General features: G+C 41.4%; 1 protein-coding gene across 1 annotated transcript in view; it reads left to right on the top strand.

Moving 5' to 3' along the window:
* Positions 1–18,521, top strand: part of Prx4 (Peroxiredoxin 4) — a 53,418-nt gene extending 34,897 nt beyond the window's left edge. Inside the window, exons 4-6 of the mRNA XM_076196881.1 lie at positions 6,218–6,321; positions 11,832–11,997; positions 17,450–18,521. Coding sequence (XP_076052996.1) covers positions 6,218–6,321; positions 11,832–11,997; positions 17,450–17,503 — 324 coding nt within the window. The 3' untranslated portion in view covers positions 17,504–18,521. The remainder of the gene's footprint in view (positions 1–6,217; positions 6,322–11,831; positions 11,998–17,449) is intronic.
* The last annotated feature ends 834 nt before the right edge of the window (positions 18,522–19,355 follow it).

Below are 19,355 nucleotides of genomic sequence, written 5' to 3'. Positions count from 1 at the left end.
ATCATTTCATAATTACACCACCATCAGACAAGACCGGACTGACGGCAATGGCGGTGGACTCATCACCCTGATCCACCACTCCATCTGTTTTGTGGACACAAGTGCCACAACCAAAATTCTCCTCCCTACCACAGATAACACAACAGAAACCCAATCCATTCGTATCCGCACAGGCAACAATTCAACACTAACAATAGTTAACATGTACATTCCCCCCCAATCATCCCCCACAGTTCCAAACACCTTCAGACCTCAACTTAGCCAACTAACCTCAATCCCCAACCTGATCATGGGTGGTGACTTCAACGCCAAGTCGTCTGCCTGGTTTGTCGACAACCCTGACACAGACAGAGGGCTTGATATACAGACTCAATTCGACTCATTGACTATCATGAACAACACGCATAATCATACACATATCCCATACCAAGCCCTCTACACTCCCTCCTCTCCTGATATCACCTTTTGCTCCCCCTGCCTAACCCCAACAACATCATGGAGAGTGGTCGGAGCCCTTGGCTCTGACCACCTTCCAATCATCATCACCACCAAAACAAGATGCACCCCAGCTGGCCACAGACACACTTACACCAATTACAAGAGAGCTAACTGGAAAGCCTTTACTGAAGAGACAGAACAACATTTTGAAACACTTAACAGTACACCAATCACAAACATAAACAATGCTGTGCACGCTTTTAATACAATCATACAAAACGCAGACAAGAGATACATCCCTAGAGGCAACAGAAAATCACACAACCCCAACTTCACACCAGAAATCCAAGGCCTCATCAGACAACGTGACACACTTAAACACGATACCCCCACACCTATCCCTCAAAACATAGCAGACCAAATACAAACACTAAACACTGTGATTGCCAATAAAATACATGAACAAAAAACACACAATTGGCAAAACTTTATCAATACACTTGATCACAAAACAAACACCAGCAAATTGTACAAAACACTCAACAGCATCACACTATCCAACACTAACACTACACGCTCTCACGCAGCAATAATCACAACAACAGATAATCTACCCTCAAACAGACAACAAGCAAACGCACTCATACGTCATTTTGCACAGAGGAGCCATCTTACATCTCACCCTGACGACCGACGCACCATTCGACGTAAGAAAGACTTCCCCACAGACTCAGACTATACACCCTTCATAGACAGTCAGACAAAACTCATAATGCATAATCTCAAGCACTCATCTGCCTGTGGCCCTGATAACATAAGCAACATCCACCTAAAACACATTGGACCACAAGGTATACACGCACTCACAAACATTGCAAACTACAGCTATTCACACAACACTATACCCGACATCTGGAAGCATGGTAAAATAATCACCATTCCAAAACCGAACAAAGACCCAACAATCCCAACATCGCACCGCCCAATCACACTTCTCTGCACCCCCTCTAAAGTCATTGAACGCCTAATACTTAAACTTGTCACACCATATATTCCCCTTGCTGACTCACAACACGGTTTTAGGCCACTACACTCCACAAACACTCTTCTGACAAACCTCACACAAAGAATTTTAGATGGCATCAATTCAGATAGGCCCCACCACAGAACACTTCTTATAACATTGGACATTAGTAAAGCTTTTGATGCTATCCCCCGCCACAACCTAACAAATAAAATATATAACACAGACATGCACAATAACACCAAAAGATGGCCGGCCAATTATCTGGCAGGCAGGAATGCTCATGTGTCATATAATGGCCAATCATCGCACATCAGAAACATTAAGAACGGAGTACCACAGGGCTCAGTTCTATCCCCCACATTATTTAATCTATACATGCATGACTTACCCACGCCAGACACCTCAGAAATACAAATCTCTTCCTACGCAGACGACATAACAATCACATGCACACATCGTAACACAGACAAAGCTGCAGAAATAATCCAGCCTTACCTTGACACACTCAACACATGGTTCATCACAAACAGACTCAAAATAGCTCCAACCAAATCTACAGCAACACTTCTCACCAACTGGACAAAAGAACACAAATACATACCTCATCTCTACATCAACAACACTCTAATACCACACACAAACACACCGAAAATTCTTGGTGTAACATACGATACATCCATGTCTTTCAAACAACACCTCACAAACATAAAAAACAAATGCACACCTAGACTTAACGCACTTAAATCAATCACTGGAACAACATTTGGACAAAACAAAGAAACTAATATAACAATATACAAACAATGCATACGCTCAGTGATGAATTATGCGAGTCCTGCATGGGCTCCTAATCTCAGTGAGACACACCACAACACCCTTCAAATCATACAAAACAAAGCCCTAAAAACAATTACAGGCTGCACAAATACATCACCTACAGACCATTTACACCATGAAACAAAAGTCCTCAAAGTCAAGGACCACCTTGACATGAGAGGCACACAAACACTTGCTGCAGCCACCACAAACACATCACACCCGCTACACTACATAGCAGAACACCCACACACACCAAGAAACATTAAAACTACACCCAAAGACCTTTAATACGCACAGATACTCTCTTCTCTTCCTCCACAACCACCAAATACCAGCCTCCGGAAACATATTCATAATCATATCACTCACCGCTCCATTAACACACTGAAAGACAACGCACTGCTGCATGCCAGACCCCCTGATATCCACCCTTCTGAATCCTCTCTCCCTCGAAAGGACAGAGTCCACTTGGCCAGACTGCGATGCGGTCACCACCCAGCACTTCTAAGCTACCAGAAGAGGCTGGACGACCGTGTTGTGAACAGCTGCCCAGGATGTAACACTTCACCCCATACCATACAACACATAATGGAAGACTGCATTATACACAATCATGCACGCAAACAACACAACATACACTCTATAAAGGATTTGTGGGAAAACCCAGTTTTGGCTGTGGCCTTCCTTGGGGAGACGGGACTGCTCGGACAGACAGTCTAGGGAACGACAACAACAACAACTACACTCAACAAGCTGATCCCTCTGTAACTACTACACTCACACTTGTCCCCCTTTCCTTTGTAAAGTGGAACTATACAGGCACTCCTCCAGTCCTCCGGCACTACCCTCTCCTAAACAAACATTAAATAACCTCACCAGCCAGTCCACCATAACTGTACCTCCTTTCTTCAGACATTCTGCATGGCATCCATCCAACTCAGCTGCCTTACCTGCTCTCATCATCTTAACCTCTTCACTACGGGGCACATCGCACATCTGGCAGCATTAGCTGCCCGACGTGCGATGTTGCCTTATAATAATCACATTATAAAAAATAAAGTCTGTGCTCAATCGTTTGTTCTCTTTCACCCGTGTATTTTGATAACCATAGAAAACTGATGAAGCCAGTTTAGAGAGAATGAAAATTACGTAGGTACGACTACAATAAATATAATTAAGATGGCGACGTCGGCAACATCGAGTACCCACTTGCTCCTCATGCCGCCTACGTAGGCGTCACCGTATGGAAGTGGTTAATGGCTGCTTTAACCTCTTCACTCCGGGGCACATCGCACGTCTGGCAGCATTAACTGCCTGACGTGCGATGTTGCGTCGTAATAATCGCATTATAAAAAATAAAGTCGGTGCTCAATCGTTCGTTCTCTTTCACCCGTGTATTTTGATAACCATAGAAAATTGATGAAGCCAGTTTAGAGAGAATGGAAATTACGTAGGTACGACTACAATAAATATAATAAAGATGGCGACGTCGGCATCATCGAGTACCCACTTGCTCCTCATGCCGCCTACGTAGGTGTCACTGTATGGAAGTGGTTAACTTCATCCTTCCCTATTTCTCCTCCATTTTCCTCACTCATCACTCTCATTTCCTTAGTGCTTCCCACTACAACTACCTTTCCCTCCCTATCCTCCTTCACATTTAGCAACTCCCTAAAATACTCTGTCCACCTTCCTCTCACTGCCTTCTCTTCCATTATCGTCTCTCCATCTGCACCTTTTACCTTTTCTTCTCTACTTGATTCGCCTCCTCTTCCTCTTTTAATTTCCTTCCAAAACATCTTTTTATTACTTTCAAAATTTTCTGTCATACTCTTTCCCCATTTCACATCTGCTCTCCTCTTTGCTTCCTTTATCTTATGCTGAGGGAATCATATGAGAGGTACAAAGTAAAGAGAAAGGAAGTGAAGCATAAGATTCTAAATATATAAACATTTATTGGTTCCCAAATATCACTGGCCCCTCATATGACCTCAAAATATCTGAAGTCATATCTCCTGAAGGTTTTTTTGGATTGACCTTAACATTTCAGAAATGTGTTTATAGCCATAAAACCACGTATAAACAAAATTTCAGCAAAATCAGAGATAAAGGTGTTAAGTTGATGATGATGATTTTTTTGTCAATCTCACAGAGGTACCTCAGTTACCAGTGTGAATAAGGCCTTAGGTAAAAGAGGAATGTAATGTCCATTGGTAAGGAAGGGACAGGTCAAGAAATAGGTGTGAGTGGAGAGTGGTTCCAAATTTATGATAAATTGTTGTAATTGTAACGACTTAGACGATGGGTTAAATAGTGATGTTAGTAAGTTTGCGGATGACACTAAAATAGGACGCCTAATTAGGTCAGGAGAAGACGCCCAGATTCTGCAGGATGATCTTGATAAACTGTTAACATGGTCGGTGAAATGGCAAATGAACTTCAATATCTCTAAGTGTAGCGTGTTAAACGTAGGGCTACACAACCCTGAAAATAGATACAACTTAGATGACACGTTTTTAGAAAAATCTGAGTGCGAGAGGGACTTGGGAGTTCTGGTGAGTCCGGACCTTAAAACCAGGAAGCAGTGCATTAGCGCCAGAAATAAAGCAAACAGAGCATTAGGCTTCATTACTAGGACGGTAACGAATAGAAGTGCAGAGGTAATTATTAAACTCTATCTAGCGATAGTTAGACCCATCCTTGACTATGCGGTACAGTTTTGGTCTCCGTCCTACAGAATGGACATAAATTCACTAGAATCAGTACAGAGAAGAATGACCAAAATGATACAAGGACTCGGAAATTTGCCTTACGAAGAGAGGCTTAGGCACCTAAACTTACACTCTCTGGAAAGACGCAGAGTGCGGGGTGATCTAATAGAAGTGTTCAAGTGGATCAAAGGCTATAACAAGGGTGATGCAAACAAGGTCATCATAATAAAACAACAGGGCAGGACTCGCAGTAATGGGTATAAACTGGACAAATTTAGATTTAAGAAGGAAATAGGCAAGAATTGGTTTACAAATAGGGTGGTCGATGAATGGAATAAACTTAGTAACCACGTAGTAAGCGCTGAAACTATCAGTTGTTTTAAAAAACGATTAGACAACTTTATGGATGGGGACGACAGGTGGTGATGGATACGGAGCTGCCTAGTGTAGGCCTTATGGTCTTTTGCAGTCTCCTTTATTTCTTATGTTCTTACTCATGAGTGGATGAAGAGGGAGGGCCACCATGTAAATGAAATGGTAGGGGTTAGTCCACTTCAACTGTCGGGCCATGCTGTGGAGGTGTGGTGTGTTGCCACATTACTTCTGACTCTGACAGTGGGTGAAGCAAGGATGGCCCTTCATTTATAAGGAGCTAAAATATTTTTAAAAGAGAAACAAAGAGTGTGGGAAGGGTATATACCTTGGTTGGCCTTTTGGTATACAGAGATGGGGTTTACTCCAAACTTGAGTATGCAGTAATGGTGTAGTCATAATGCTTAAAGAAATGTATAAACATAGCATATACAAAGGGTGGCAACCCAGAGAATCCCATGATGGAATGATGAGACAAATGAGGAGAGACAGAAAAGCACGACTTCCTACATTGAAAGAGTGAAGAGAGTTGATATGATATTTAGATAGGGAAAAGGAATAAAAAAAGGACGAATGATCTGCTGGCATAGGATGAAAGACCAACAAGAAGTCATAGTAAAATATTAGGGGGGGGGGGTCTCAAAAGATGTTAGGAAGTACAGCTTTCCACATAGATGTGTGGATTTGTGGGATAAGTTGGATAAAGAAATCCATTCCAGCAACATAAATAGATTTAAAGTAAGTTGATAAATGAAGACAGACAGGACCCAGTGAGCACAGCTCCAACCCTGCAAACTAAAAGTAAGTAAATCCAGAGAGATAAAATATATGTAATTGATGTTTTTTACAGGATGGAGGATTGGGTAAACTTAACATTCCCTTGCTGTCTGACATCACCCACATAATATCCAAGGACTATGGTGTCTATTTAGAAAATCAAGGTGTGGCTCTCAGGTATGATAATAATATATACCATATATATGTATGTGTGTATTTACCTAGTTGTATTATATGGAAAGGGGAGCCATGTTCGTGGTTACCCATTTTTGTATCTCACAAGATCGAGTTTGTTCTTAAATTCTTGTATGGTGTTTCCACACACTATTTTTTCATACAATGTGTTCCATATATCTATCACTCTGTATGGGAAGCTGTTCTTTTTCAGGTCTCTTCTGTAGTTATCCTTTTTGAGTTTCTTTGCATGCCCTCTTGTTTTTCCTCTGTCCCACTTTAATAAGTCCTCTCTATCAAGGCATTCTTTTCCTTTCATAATTCTGTAGATATGGGTAGTAGGTCTCCTTGTTCTCTTCTTTGTTCTAGGGTCAGCAATTCCAGTTCGGCCAGTCTTTGTTCATATGTCAGGTTAAGTGTTGGGGCCATCTTTGTCGTTCTCTTTGTATTCTTTCTAATTTTCTTATATTCTTTTTTTTTGTACTGGGTGACCATATCAGCGATGCATATTCCAGTTTTGGCCCTATCAGTGTTTATAATATTTTCTTAATCATTTCCTTATCCAGGTATTTAAAGGCCACCTTTACTGATCTTAACAAATTGTATGTTTCTCCAACTATTTTATTTATATGTTTATCTGGTGGCATGTCTGGTGATGTGTGTGAGTGATGAAGTAATAGGGGTAAACCTGCTTCAACTGCTGGCCCTTGCTGTGAAGGTGCTTTGTATCAGACCAGCAACTGCTCCATGAGACTGCCTGACACTTTCAGCCTGGCCCATCAATGTACACATTGACATCACACAATCCTGACTCTATCCCACATTCACCACAAACTATTTAATGTCTTCATGCTTAATATTTCCCACATGCTTGTTGTACTTTAAACACTTTGTCTACACAGCCTCATAAGCCCCCACTACCCAGTTACCCTCTCTGTACTGTTCATAATTCTTATGATCAATGACAAGTACTAGCTTGAGGTAGTGCTGCAAGGTGGACAGCTAAGTTGCCTATTCTCAAAACCTGTTAACCCCCTCATCTCTGTCATAAGGTGCAGCCATGAGGGGTTGACACCCAAGTCTGGACTAGGCCCAAGATCTTTCTTTTAACTTGAACTGTATTTCTTACATTTTTTTGCTTGTGGAAAGCTGGCAATTGGCAGCTGCTTTCCTCTCCCTACCACTGAGTCGGTGACATAGAAAGAGCCCCCAGACTGATACACCACACAAGAGTCCAAAGGTTCTTCCCAGAGAAATTTGCAGGAGATTACAGGAACCATTGCCAACCACCATGGGGCTGTGGATTATCCATTAAGTGAAACCTAAGGCAATGATTGATTGACAATCAACACATACCCATTCAGCTTACCGACCATACTACTAAATTTATTACATTCATTCTGGTTTCCCTTCCCTTTGTACAATGGAACTGTAAATGCTCTCCTCTAATCCTTTGGGACACTTCTTCTGTGAGGTGCACATAGAACAATCTTTTTAACTCCAGTACAATTCAGTACTTCATTCCACATGACAGACACCCAGTCCAGATGCTTTTCCATCCTTTTTTTGTTAATGTTGCTTGTACCTCCTCTTTGGCAATGGCTTAGTCATTCTTCAGTTATAGTTATTCTCTTAACATCTCTCTTTACCATGATCAAAGTCTGCAATCCACAACTTTTCCTTAACTTCCATTAACAACTGTCCTTGTGCTCTCTACCCTACTCACCTTGTCACTTTTATACCATACCATATGCCAACAGCCTTTTCCCCCTTACAAGGGAGGTAGCCAGAGTCAAAGGCATAAATCCACTACTACCCATTTCATCCCCACATACTCCACTCTCACCCACCATCCCTCCCTCCTTTCTTGGCTCCCCCTGGATGACAGGTCATTCCTGCATCTCCCTCATAATCCCCTGAGTCAGAAGCAGTGTAGCAAGGCACAGCACACCCACAGCAAAGTCGCTTCATTAAATTGAAAAAAAAAAAAAAAAAAAAAAAAAAAAATATCATTCATACATACTCCCCCACCCCACCCGTATCTTATGTTTTCTCCCTTCCTTCCTCAACATTCTCCTCATCCCCAATGCCCCTTGTACCCCATCCATCCATCTCATCCTTGGTCACCACCTCATGTTTACTTCCTCCACATCTGCCTACCATACCTCTTTTACTAATCTTTCTTCACTTGTTCTTTCCATGTGTCCAAACCATCTCAATACTATTTCATCCACCCTATCTCCCAACTCTTTCCACCCCTGCTCTCCTCCTCGCCATGTTTCATACTATCCAACCTAGTAACCCCTACCATACTTCTCAGGCATTTCATCTCGAGCACATTTAAACTCCAGAGAAAAAATCCTTTTTTGTTCTTTTCAAAATTTAGATAAATATCACCTCAAATGTGACCATCTTTTGGCCTCCCTCACCTTTGAATACATTTCCATCCTCTTTATACCCTGTCTGGGGTATTGGCTGCATGTTGTGGCAGATTAGTATGCAGTTGATACTTTAGGGTCTATATGGGGTGCTCCTACAGACCAGAGCCACACATTTCGTCTGTGATAGAGGAGGACTCTGTTCACAGATAAATGATGAAACTTTTATTATACTGCTACTGTCCCCTTGTTGCTGTCCTGTACCATTTCTCTGAATTTAATTTCCTTGTTTCGCCTACCCTGTAGTGGTGGGGAAAAGAATGCTGCCATCAAGTATTCCCACTTGGATTGTAAAAGGGGAGAAAAACGGGACAGGGATTGGGACCAGGCATCCATCTCCCTGCAGCCCTACAGGGGACATTCCTAAAAAAAGTAAAGGCATAAAAGGGTCTAGGAGTTTTCCAACCAGCACCCTAAGGTTTGGGTCTTTTGATGTGCGTGGCTGTGGTACAGATGAGAGTAAAAGGGAAGAGATGGATGTGTTGGCTTTGAGTGAAACTAAGATGAGAGGGAAGGGCAAGTGTGAGTTTGGGAGTGTAGTTGGGAGGTTCTCAGGAGTGAAGAGAGGGCCAGAGAGAGAAGGGGTGGCTATACTAGTAAGTGAAGAGATAGGTAAATGTGTAGTGGAGTGGAAGGAGGTTTCTTCAAGGATAATGTGGTTGAAGGTGAAACTGGTAAAGGATATGTTGGTTTTTGTAAGTGCATATGGGCCTAGTAGTGAGAAGAGTGTAGAAGAAAGGGAGGCTTTTTGGATAGATTTAAATGAGTGTATAGAGGGATTAGGGAGGAATGTCAGTGTATTAGTATTGGGAGACCTTAATGCTTAGGTAGGAAATGAACCAATTGACGAGTTGGGAAATGTGGAGTTCCAGGAAAGAATCATAGTGGAGAGTTGATGGTGGAGATGTGTCTAGAAAGAGAGTTGATTAGGAAATACAGTGTTTCGGAAGAGTCAAGCATAAGTACACAAGGGAGAGGGTGGTGGATGGAAGGGTGGTAGATAGAGCGTTAATGGACTATGTAGTGGTAGATAGGAGTATAATAGGAAGAGTTAAGGATGTACATGTTCTAAGGGGAGAGAGTGGGGAATATCAGATCATTTTTTGGTAGAAGGAAGTTGAGAGTGGAGGATAGATGGAGAAAGAGGAAAAGGACAAAAGGTAGGGAGGTGCTTAGAGTGAACTGCTTAAATGAGAAGGAAATGGAGGAGTACAAGAAGAAGCTGAGAGAGGAGTGGGAGGGAGTGAAGAATAGAGTAGAACTAGGAGTGGAAGAGGAATGGGGATGGTTCAAGGAGGGAGTCAGAGTAGAGTCCTGGAGTACTGGAGGAGTGCCTGTATAGTTCCACTTCACAAGGGAAAAGGGGACAAGTGTGATTGTAGTAGTTTCAGAGGGATTAGCTTGTTAAGTGCAGTAGGGAAGGCTTATGAGAGGATCTTGATTGAGAGGATTAGGAGAGGAACAGAAGGAGTAATTGGCAAGGAACAGTGTGGATTTAGGACAGGTAGAGGTTACGTAGATCAGATTTTTGTGGTAAGACAGATATGTGAGAAACCTATAGGAAAAGGTAATGATGTTTTTTGGGCTTTTATGGATCTGGAAAAGGCTTATGAACAGGTTGACAGGAAGGCATTGTGGGAGGTTTTGCTGATATACAGGATAGGAGGAAAGCTTCTAGAAGTTTTTACAAGAGTAGTAGAGCATGTGTCAGGATTAGAAATGGAGAGAGTGAGTGGTTTGAGGTAAAGGTGGGACTTCATCAGGGATGTGTTATGTCACCCTGGCTGTTCAACTTATACATGGATGGGGTAGTGCGAGAGGTAAATGCAAGGGTGGTGGGTCAGGGATTGGAGATGGTTAAAGAAAATGGAGAAAAGTGGGAGGTGAGCCAGCTGTTGTTTGCGGACGACACTGCGCTTGTAGCAGGATCGGAGGAGGGATTGAGGAAGTTGGTTACAGAGTTTGGAAGAGTGTGTGAAAGAAGAAAGTTGAAGATAAATGTGGGTAAAAGTAAGGTGATGAAATGTACAAGGGGTGAAAGTGGCAGCAGACTGGAAGTGAGCATTAAGGGAGAGCGACTGGAGGAAGTGGATAGTTTTAGATACTTGGGTGTGAATGTGGCAGGAAAGGGTGGAGTGGAGGTGGAGGTAGATTGTAGTAAAGTGTAATGAGGAATAGACATTTGGGAATGGATGCTAATAGGAGATTGTATGAAGGAGTGATTGTGCTAACAGCACTTTATGGGGCAGAAACATGGAACATAAGAGAGGAAGAGAGGAGTTTGAATGTGTTTGAGATGAGGTGTCTGAGAAGTATGATGGGGGTTACTAGGCTGGATAGAGTGAGAAATGAAGATGTGAGGAGGAGAACAGGGGTGTTAAGGGAGTTAGGAAATAGGGTTGATGAAAGAGTATTGGGATGGTTTGGACACATGGAAAGAATGAGTGAAGAAAGACTAGTAAAAGAGTTATGGAAGGCAGATGTGGAGAGAGTGAACATGAGGGGGCAACCTAGGATGAGATGAATGGGGTGAAAGGGGCTTTGAGGAAGAGGGGAATGTTTGTTGAAGGACGGAAGAAGACAGAGGACGGGTGAATGGAGAGTGGTTGTATATGGATGATGTTGTGATGCATGGGGTGGAATGGATGGGGGTGAGGTAGTATGTGTGAGAAAAATTTGAAGCAGCCCAAAGGGATTTCTCCCCGTCTTCTCCTTTTCTGCATGAGGGGATGGAGAGGGAGGGGTCGCCGATTTAATGAAGTGGCCTTGCTGTGGATGTGCTCTGTCTTGCGACACTGGCTCTGACCCAGGGCAGTGGACAAGATGCAGGGATGACTCATCATCCAGGAGGTGCCAAGATAAGAGAGAGGGTGGAGGGGAGTGGAGTGTATTAGGGATGGAATGGGTGGAAATGGTTTTTAAGCCTTTTTCTTTTTGGCTACCTCCCTTTGGTATATGTATGTATGTAAGTTCTGGTATATTTGTTGGTATTAAACTATTGGAGTGGATATTTGTTTTGCTCTTTAGGATTTGTATGGTAGAAACTTGACAAAATTGTGTCTGGATTTTTGACAGAGGCCTCTTCATTATTGATGACAAGGGAATCTTGCGCCAGATTACCATGAACGATCTGCCGGTTGGCAGATCTGTAGATGAAACACTACGGTTGGTTCAAGCCTTCCAGTTTACCGACAAACATGGAGAAGTTTGCCCAGCAGGGTGGAAGCCTGGAGATGACACGGTAAGGCTATAGACTAGGGGTATGTATTTGTTTCCATAAAAAATTCTTGTTTACAAATATTTTTAAACCAGCATCACTAAGCATCATTAATTAGTGGTTTTATTCTATAAGCCAGTAGTACAAAATCACTAAAACAATACATAAATGCATAAAACAAAAAATTTAAATAATAATCCGTCTGGGGTATTGGCTGCATGTTATGGCAATAGCATGCAGTTGATAGTTTAGGGTCTATATGGGGTGCCCCTACAGACCAGAGCCACACATCAATTTGTCTGTAATAGAGGAGGACTCTGCGCTCAAAGAAATGATGAAACTGTTATTATACTGCTACTGTCTCTCCGTTATGCTGTCCCCCACCTCTTGTTGCTGTCCTGTACCATTTCTCTGAATATTCATTTTCTTCTTTCACCTACTCTCTGGTGGGGGATAGCATACTGCCACCAAGTATTCCCACTTGGATCGTAAGAGAAGAGAAAAACAGGACGGGGATTGGGACCAGGCATCCCTCTCCCTGTAGCCCCACAGGTGACATTCCTAAAAAAAAATAAAGGCATAAGAGGGTCTAGGGGTTTTACAACTAGCACCCAAAGGTTTGGGTCTTTTAATGTGTGTGGATGTGGTACAGGTGAGAGTAAAAGGGAAGAGATTGGTAGTATGTTTGTGAGAAGAAAGATGGATGTGTTGGCTTTGAGTGAAACTAAGTTGAGAGGGAAGGGCGAGTATGAGTTCGGGAGTGTAGTGGGGAGGTTCTCAGGAGTGAAGAGAGGGCAAGGGAGAGAAGGGGTGGCTATACTAGTAAGTGAAGAGGTAGGTAAGCCTTTTCCATATCCATAAAAGCCCAAAAAACCTCCTTACCTTTTCCTATAGCTTTCTCACATATCTGTCTTGCCACAGAAATCTGGTCTATGCAACCTCTACTTGTCCTAACTCCACACTGTTCCTCACCAATTACTCCCTCTGTTCATCTCCTAATCTTCTCACTCAAGATCCTCACATAAGCCTTCCCAACTACACTTAACAAGCTAATCCCTCTGAAACTACTACACTCACACTTATCCCCTTTTGCCTTGTAGAGTGGAACTATACAGGCACTCCTCCAGTCCTCCAGTACTCTACCCTCTCTCCAACAAACATTAAATAACCTCATCAGCCAGTCCACCATCACTGTACCTCCAATTTTTAGACATTCTCCATGGCATCCATCCAGACCAGGTGCCTTACCTGCTTTCATCATTTAAACATCTGCCTTCACTTCATCCTTCCTTATTTTTCCTCATTCATCATGGTCATTTTCTTAGCACTTCCCACTGCAACTACCTTTCCCTCCCTATCCTCCTTCACATATAGCAACTCCCTAAAATACTCTGCCCATCTTCCTCTTACTACCTTCTCTTACATTATCATCTCTCCATCTGCACCTTTTACCATTTCTTCTCTACTTGATTTGCCTCCTCTTCCTCTTAATTTCTTTTCAAATTTTTTTTTTAATTACTTTCAAAATTTTCTCTCATACTCTTACCCCATTTCACATCTGCTCTCCTCTTTGCCTCCTTTACCTTGTGCTTTACAAGTACAATGGCGAGCCACAAAACTGATTCCAAATATCAAAAATAAATCATACGAAAATCGACTAAAACATATGAATCTGTTTTCCCTAAAAAAGCGTAGACTTGGAGGTGACTTGATACAGGTCTTTAAGATTCTAAAGGGAATTAACATCAAAGGTGACAAAATTTTCACAAATTTTCTCAAACTGTCCGGAAATAGATTAAATTTGGAAGTAGGTAGAACAACTTTGCCAACCGTGTAGTTAATGAATGGAATAAACTTCCTGCACAGGTAGTGCAATGTAGTTCAGTTCGAAGCTTTAAGAATCATTTAGATAAACACCTAAGCAAGATGCTGTAATGATTATAATTTATTTTATATTATTTGTTTTTGTTTTGTTATCATTTGTCTGATTTTCATTTATTATTAGTTATATATCAATTTATTATTTACTCTTTACCTGTTTGTTTATTATTTAACTATACCTATGTATTTTATTTATTTACATTACTATAGTTTTTATTTATTATTTTATTATGTTTTTTTTTTTTTTTTTGTATCCGACTTAGATATGGACCAAAAGGTCTCCTGTCGGCATGCTCCGCCTTTGTAATCCTTTACTTCTCTTTTCTTTGTACCTCTCATATGACTCCCTCGTCCTATTTTGTAACCAATCTGTGAAAGCTCTCTTCTCTTCGTCAACCTTCATTGTTTCCTCATCCCACCACTCCCTACCCTTCCAATTCCTCCTGCCCTTCTTGTTCCAAACACCATCTTTGCACACTTTGTGACTCCCTCCTTGAACCATCCCCATTCCTCCTCCACCCTCAGTTCTACTCCATCCTTCACTCCCTCCCACTCCTCTCTCAGCTTCTTATACTCCTTTTCCTTCTCATTTAAAGAGTTCACCCTAAGCACCTCCCTCCCTTTTGTCCTTTTCCTCTTTCTCCATCTATTCTCCACACTCAACTTGCCTTCCACCAAAAAATTATCTGATATTCCTCCACTCTCCCCCCTTAGAACATGTACATCCTTAACTCTTCCTATTATACTCCTATCTACCACTACATAGTCCATTAATGCTCTATCTACCACCCTTCCATCCACCACCCTTTCCCATGTGTACTTATTCTTGACTTTCTTCCAAAACACTATTTGGTATCATCAACTCTCTAGACACATCTCCACCATCAACTCTCCATTATGATTTTTTCCTGACTCCACATTTCCCAACCACTCCATCAATTGGTTAATTTCCTACCCAAACATTAAAGTCTCCCAATACTACTACATTGATGTTTCTCCCTAATCCTTCTATGCACTTGTTTAAATCTATCCAAAAAGCCTCCCTTTCTTCTACACTCTTCTCACTACCAGGCCCATATGCACTTACAAAAACCCACATCTCCTGTCCCAGTTTCACCTTCATCCACATTAACTTTGAAGAAACCTCCTTCCACTCCACTACACATTTACCTATCTCTTTACTTACTAGTATAGCCACCCCTTCTCTCCCTGGCCCTCTTTTCACTCCTGAGAACCTCCCAACTACACTCCCAAACTCACACTCTCCCTTCCCTCTCATCTTAGTTTCACTCAAAGCCAACACATCCATCTTTCTTCTCACAAACATACTACCTATCTCTTCCCTTTTACTCTCATCTGGACCACATCCACGCATATTAACCCCTTCCATACGGTGCCGCACACGTAGGCGTCATGAGGAGCAAGTGGATTCGCGTCGCTGCCATATCGGCGTCTTGATTATATTTATTGTAGTCGCCCCTGTGTTTTTACATTCTCCCTAATCTGCTCTTAATCCCATTCTCTGTGGTTTTCAAAATTCACGGGTGAAAGAGAGAACGATCGCTATAAGCCGTGACTATATTTTATGATGCGAGTATTATTATGACACGTATGTCTGGCATTGGCTGCTGCCCGCGAGATTTAAGTCCTGTAGTGAAGTGGTTAAAAGACCCAAACCTTGGGTGGTGGTTGGAAAACTCCTAGACCCTTTTATAAAAAGTCTTTACTTTTTTTTTAGGAATGTCCCCTGTGGGCCTACAGGGAGGAGGATGCCTGGTCCCAATCCCTGTCCTGTTTTCCTCGCCTCTTGCAATCCAAGTGGGAATATTTGGTGGCAGCATTCTTTTCCCCCCACCACAGGGTAGGCAAAACAAGAAAATGAAATTCAGAGAAATTGTACAGGACAGCAAAAAGGGGTTGAGGGACAGCATAACAGAGGGACAGTAGCAGTATAATAAAAGATTCATCATTTCTCTGTGAGCAGAGTCCTCCTCTATCACAGACGAAATAGACCCCAAAGTATCAACTGCATGCTACTTTGCCATAACAACATGCCACCAGTACCCCAGAAATTAAAAAAAAAAAAAAAAAAAAAAAAATCAATTTCCACATAGTCAAACCTCGAAAGCCCGGACTAATTGGGGGGAAGGGTGGTCTGGTCATGCCAAAAGTCCGGTTATCAAAAATATTGCCCTAACACCCGTAGATTTTTGTAGTGGTATACATATAGGTAGTGTATATGGCATAGAAACACACAAGAATAATACTCTAACAATGTAATAATAACTGCAATACAGGCATGTAAATGTACTGTATATACTGTGTACTGTACTGTATTTTTTATTATGTACACTGTAAATATCGGAAGGTATGCACGCGGGACAGTGGTGGCGGGCAGGGCTGCCGCGTTTTCTACACTGCCGTGTAGAATGGGAGTGTTGCCATACCGGGGCATACATTTTTCTCAGGCGTGTGCAGACTTTCATAGCAAGATATACTTGTCAAACTTTGACAAAATGTTGGTTCTATTTTTTTTTTATTCTTGAATGTATATAAGCCCCCCATGCCCTAACGTATTCAGTAAGATATAAAAATTATTTTTTTATATTATCGCTAAAAGAAAGCTGAAACTTTAGCGTAAATTTTTTTCTACACGGTAAAAACGTATCTTTTGGGATATAATATTTTATAAGTAACACAATTACCAATAAAAGTCATATTTTGATGTACCATTTATTATTTGATAACTAGTTATGATTTTTAAACAAAAGTGAGTTTTTGAATGTTTTTAACAGCCCGCTGATATGTAGAAAAAATTTCCTCGTGTCCTTGTGCAGTTGCCACATGCCGCTATTTTACTATGTTTTGGCACAAAATTCTACGAAACGGCAGCCCTGGTGGCGGCTTGACTGGGCCGGGTTTGAGTACATATGTACGGCCGTCGCTGCCACCTACCAGACAAATAGGGAACTTTGCTTGAAAAGTCCGCCCTTTGTTCATTTCAACCGGTCATACGAGGGTCCGGGCTTTCGAGGTTCAACTGTATTTACCAAAAAGTCCACAAAAACTATTTATAAACACGTTTTCCGTTGTAAGTGTCCGACTAATATGAGTGACTGTACATTGATTTGAAACATCATAAATATAAAATTCCTTCACTGAAATTCTAACGAAGCTTCCCCGAAAAGTATGACCTCGTTCAACCCGCGTGAGGAGCGAAAAATAGTCTATAGATGTTCTGCCAAACTTTTGCACGCATATCACGACAAAATTTACCCAGTTTCTCCACTTCTAGGCTAAGGTGAATCAAAATAAGCAAGATTTGTTTATATTACATCAGTTTGAGTTGATTTAAGCAAAAAAAAAAAAAAAAAAGATCTATTTTGGCTCCGACTATGTATGGGTTAATGCCTATCCCATCTTGGCACCTCATGGATGGAGTTCTTCCACCACACTGAATTGAAAGCAATTCAGCAGGGCATAACACTTCTAGTAACCCTAAGATACTTAATACCATAACTATTCTTCTTTTCAGTTTATGAATATAAATTATGCAGCAACTGAGGAATGGTTAAAACTAATACTTTATTTACAGATCATTCCTGACCCAGCAGAAGCATTGAAGTACTTCAGCAAGGCTAACCAGTGAAGCTGATGCAAGTAGTATTTCAGCTTTTGATTCTCTACCACTAAGTATTTCAGCGGCTTTGACCCATCGTTTTTCACTCATATTTCCAAAATAATCATACACATCAGCATGGTATATTAGCACAGCCTAATTCACACCCAGCCATAATTTTTGACGTTATAGTGTGTTCACAAGTGTATTTAATTACGGTGTTTACTCTTGATATTGTGTGTGTCATAGCCGACACCCGTGAAGTAAATCGAACAAGTGAAGTTGGGATACACGAGGTAGTTTGTGATGACGTCACGACTTCACCTGTTCGATTTACTTCACGGGTCTCGGCTACGACACACTTAATATCAAGAGTAAACGCCGTAATTAAATACACTTGTAAATGCACTCTTAACGTCAAAAATTATGGCTGGGTGTGAGTTAGGCTGTGCTAATATATCATACTGATGTGAATGGTTATTTCGGAAATATGAGCGAAAAACGATGGGTCAAAGCCGCTGAAATACTTAGTAAGTTTTTGAGTTTTGTGTTATGATTTCTCTTACATCAGCCTAAAATAAAAATCAAGGAATATGTGGAAGGTGCTCCGTAGTTGTTTGCCAGGCATGTTGGAGTGTAAAATTGGGCATGATTATATTTGGGACCTATAACGATGAAAGTAGTAGTAGCCTACTGGATTTAAATGCTGCCCAAGATACCATGGCTGTCATTGTAACCACATCCAGATTTCTCTTCAATCAAAAAAAGTAACAAATATCTACAACAGTGCAGTGATATGCATTCATGATTTATATATATATTTTTTTCTTTCTTGTAATGTTAGAGATATGACCAGATCCTTATTTGATACATCCAGAACAAGCATTGTTGGTCAAACTTACATTTGCTAAGGTCATGTACCTACTACATTTCAATTGGACCCAATTTTGTGAAGGCATTCCAGTCTTGCAAGTATGATAGTTTTTATATTGTAATATGCAAGTGAGGAAATTTTTTTTCATGTGAAGAATAAAAATTTACTTTGGTTTCAAGTAGTTTCTTTTTACCATGTGAAAAATTACAAAGGAGATGAAGTGGAGAGCAGGGGGTGGGAATGTAGTTAGCATATGGGGTTGATAAAAAAAATACAGGGATGGTTTGGGCATATGGAAAGAAAGAGTAAAGACAAATTAGCAAGAAAGAGCGGAAGGCAAATGGAGTGAATGTAAGGGAAATTTTGATGTATGAAGGGGGCACTGGGTCAAAGAATGCTGAGCAGGAAAGGGTTGTGGCAAGAGATGGATGTGAGTGGTTGTGAATATGTGGCAAGTTGATGTGGCCCAATAGGGCCATGTAAGTGAAGTTGTATGAGTAACCAGTTTTGGATGTGGAGGTGCTATGTCTGCATTGCTTTTGACCCATGCAGGGATACCTCTTTATTCACAAGGAGCTATGATAAAAGGGAAAACAAATGGGTGAAGGATGGGTGCATGCCTTGGCTTGCTACCTCCCATATAAGGGCAAGAATATTTTTTTTGTACATGTATTATGTAGGAATGGGGATTGCCAATAAGTGAGGTGGCCATGGTGTGAATGTACTGTCTTGCTGCATTGCTTCTAACCCTGGCAGATGTGGATGATCCTCCAGGAGGAGCCAAGATGAGAGAGGAACAAGGGTGATGGATGGGAGTGCAATCGGTTGGAGTGGGTGTGTGCCTTTGACTTGACTACCTCCTTTATAAGTGGGAACGAAACCCTTAGTGCATATAGATAATGTAGAGGAAAACCAAAGACCATGGGATGTTGCAGGGCTGTACTCTTGTATTGCAATTCCTAACCCATAGAACATTATGAATATGCAAAAGATTAACTCTATCCTCTT

The sequence above is a fragment of the Oratosquilla oratoria genome, chromosome 13, assembly GCF_046742065.1.
Source record: "Oratosquilla oratoria isolate Oo_2021 chromosome 13, ASM4674206v1, whole genome shotgun sequence".
NCBI classification, from domain to species: Eukaryota; Metazoa; Arthropoda; class Malacostraca; order Stomatopoda; family Squillidae; genus Oratosquilla; species Oratosquilla oratoria.
Note: the sequence above shows the minus strand (reverse complement) of the source record. Positions and strands in the feature narration are given on the sequence as shown.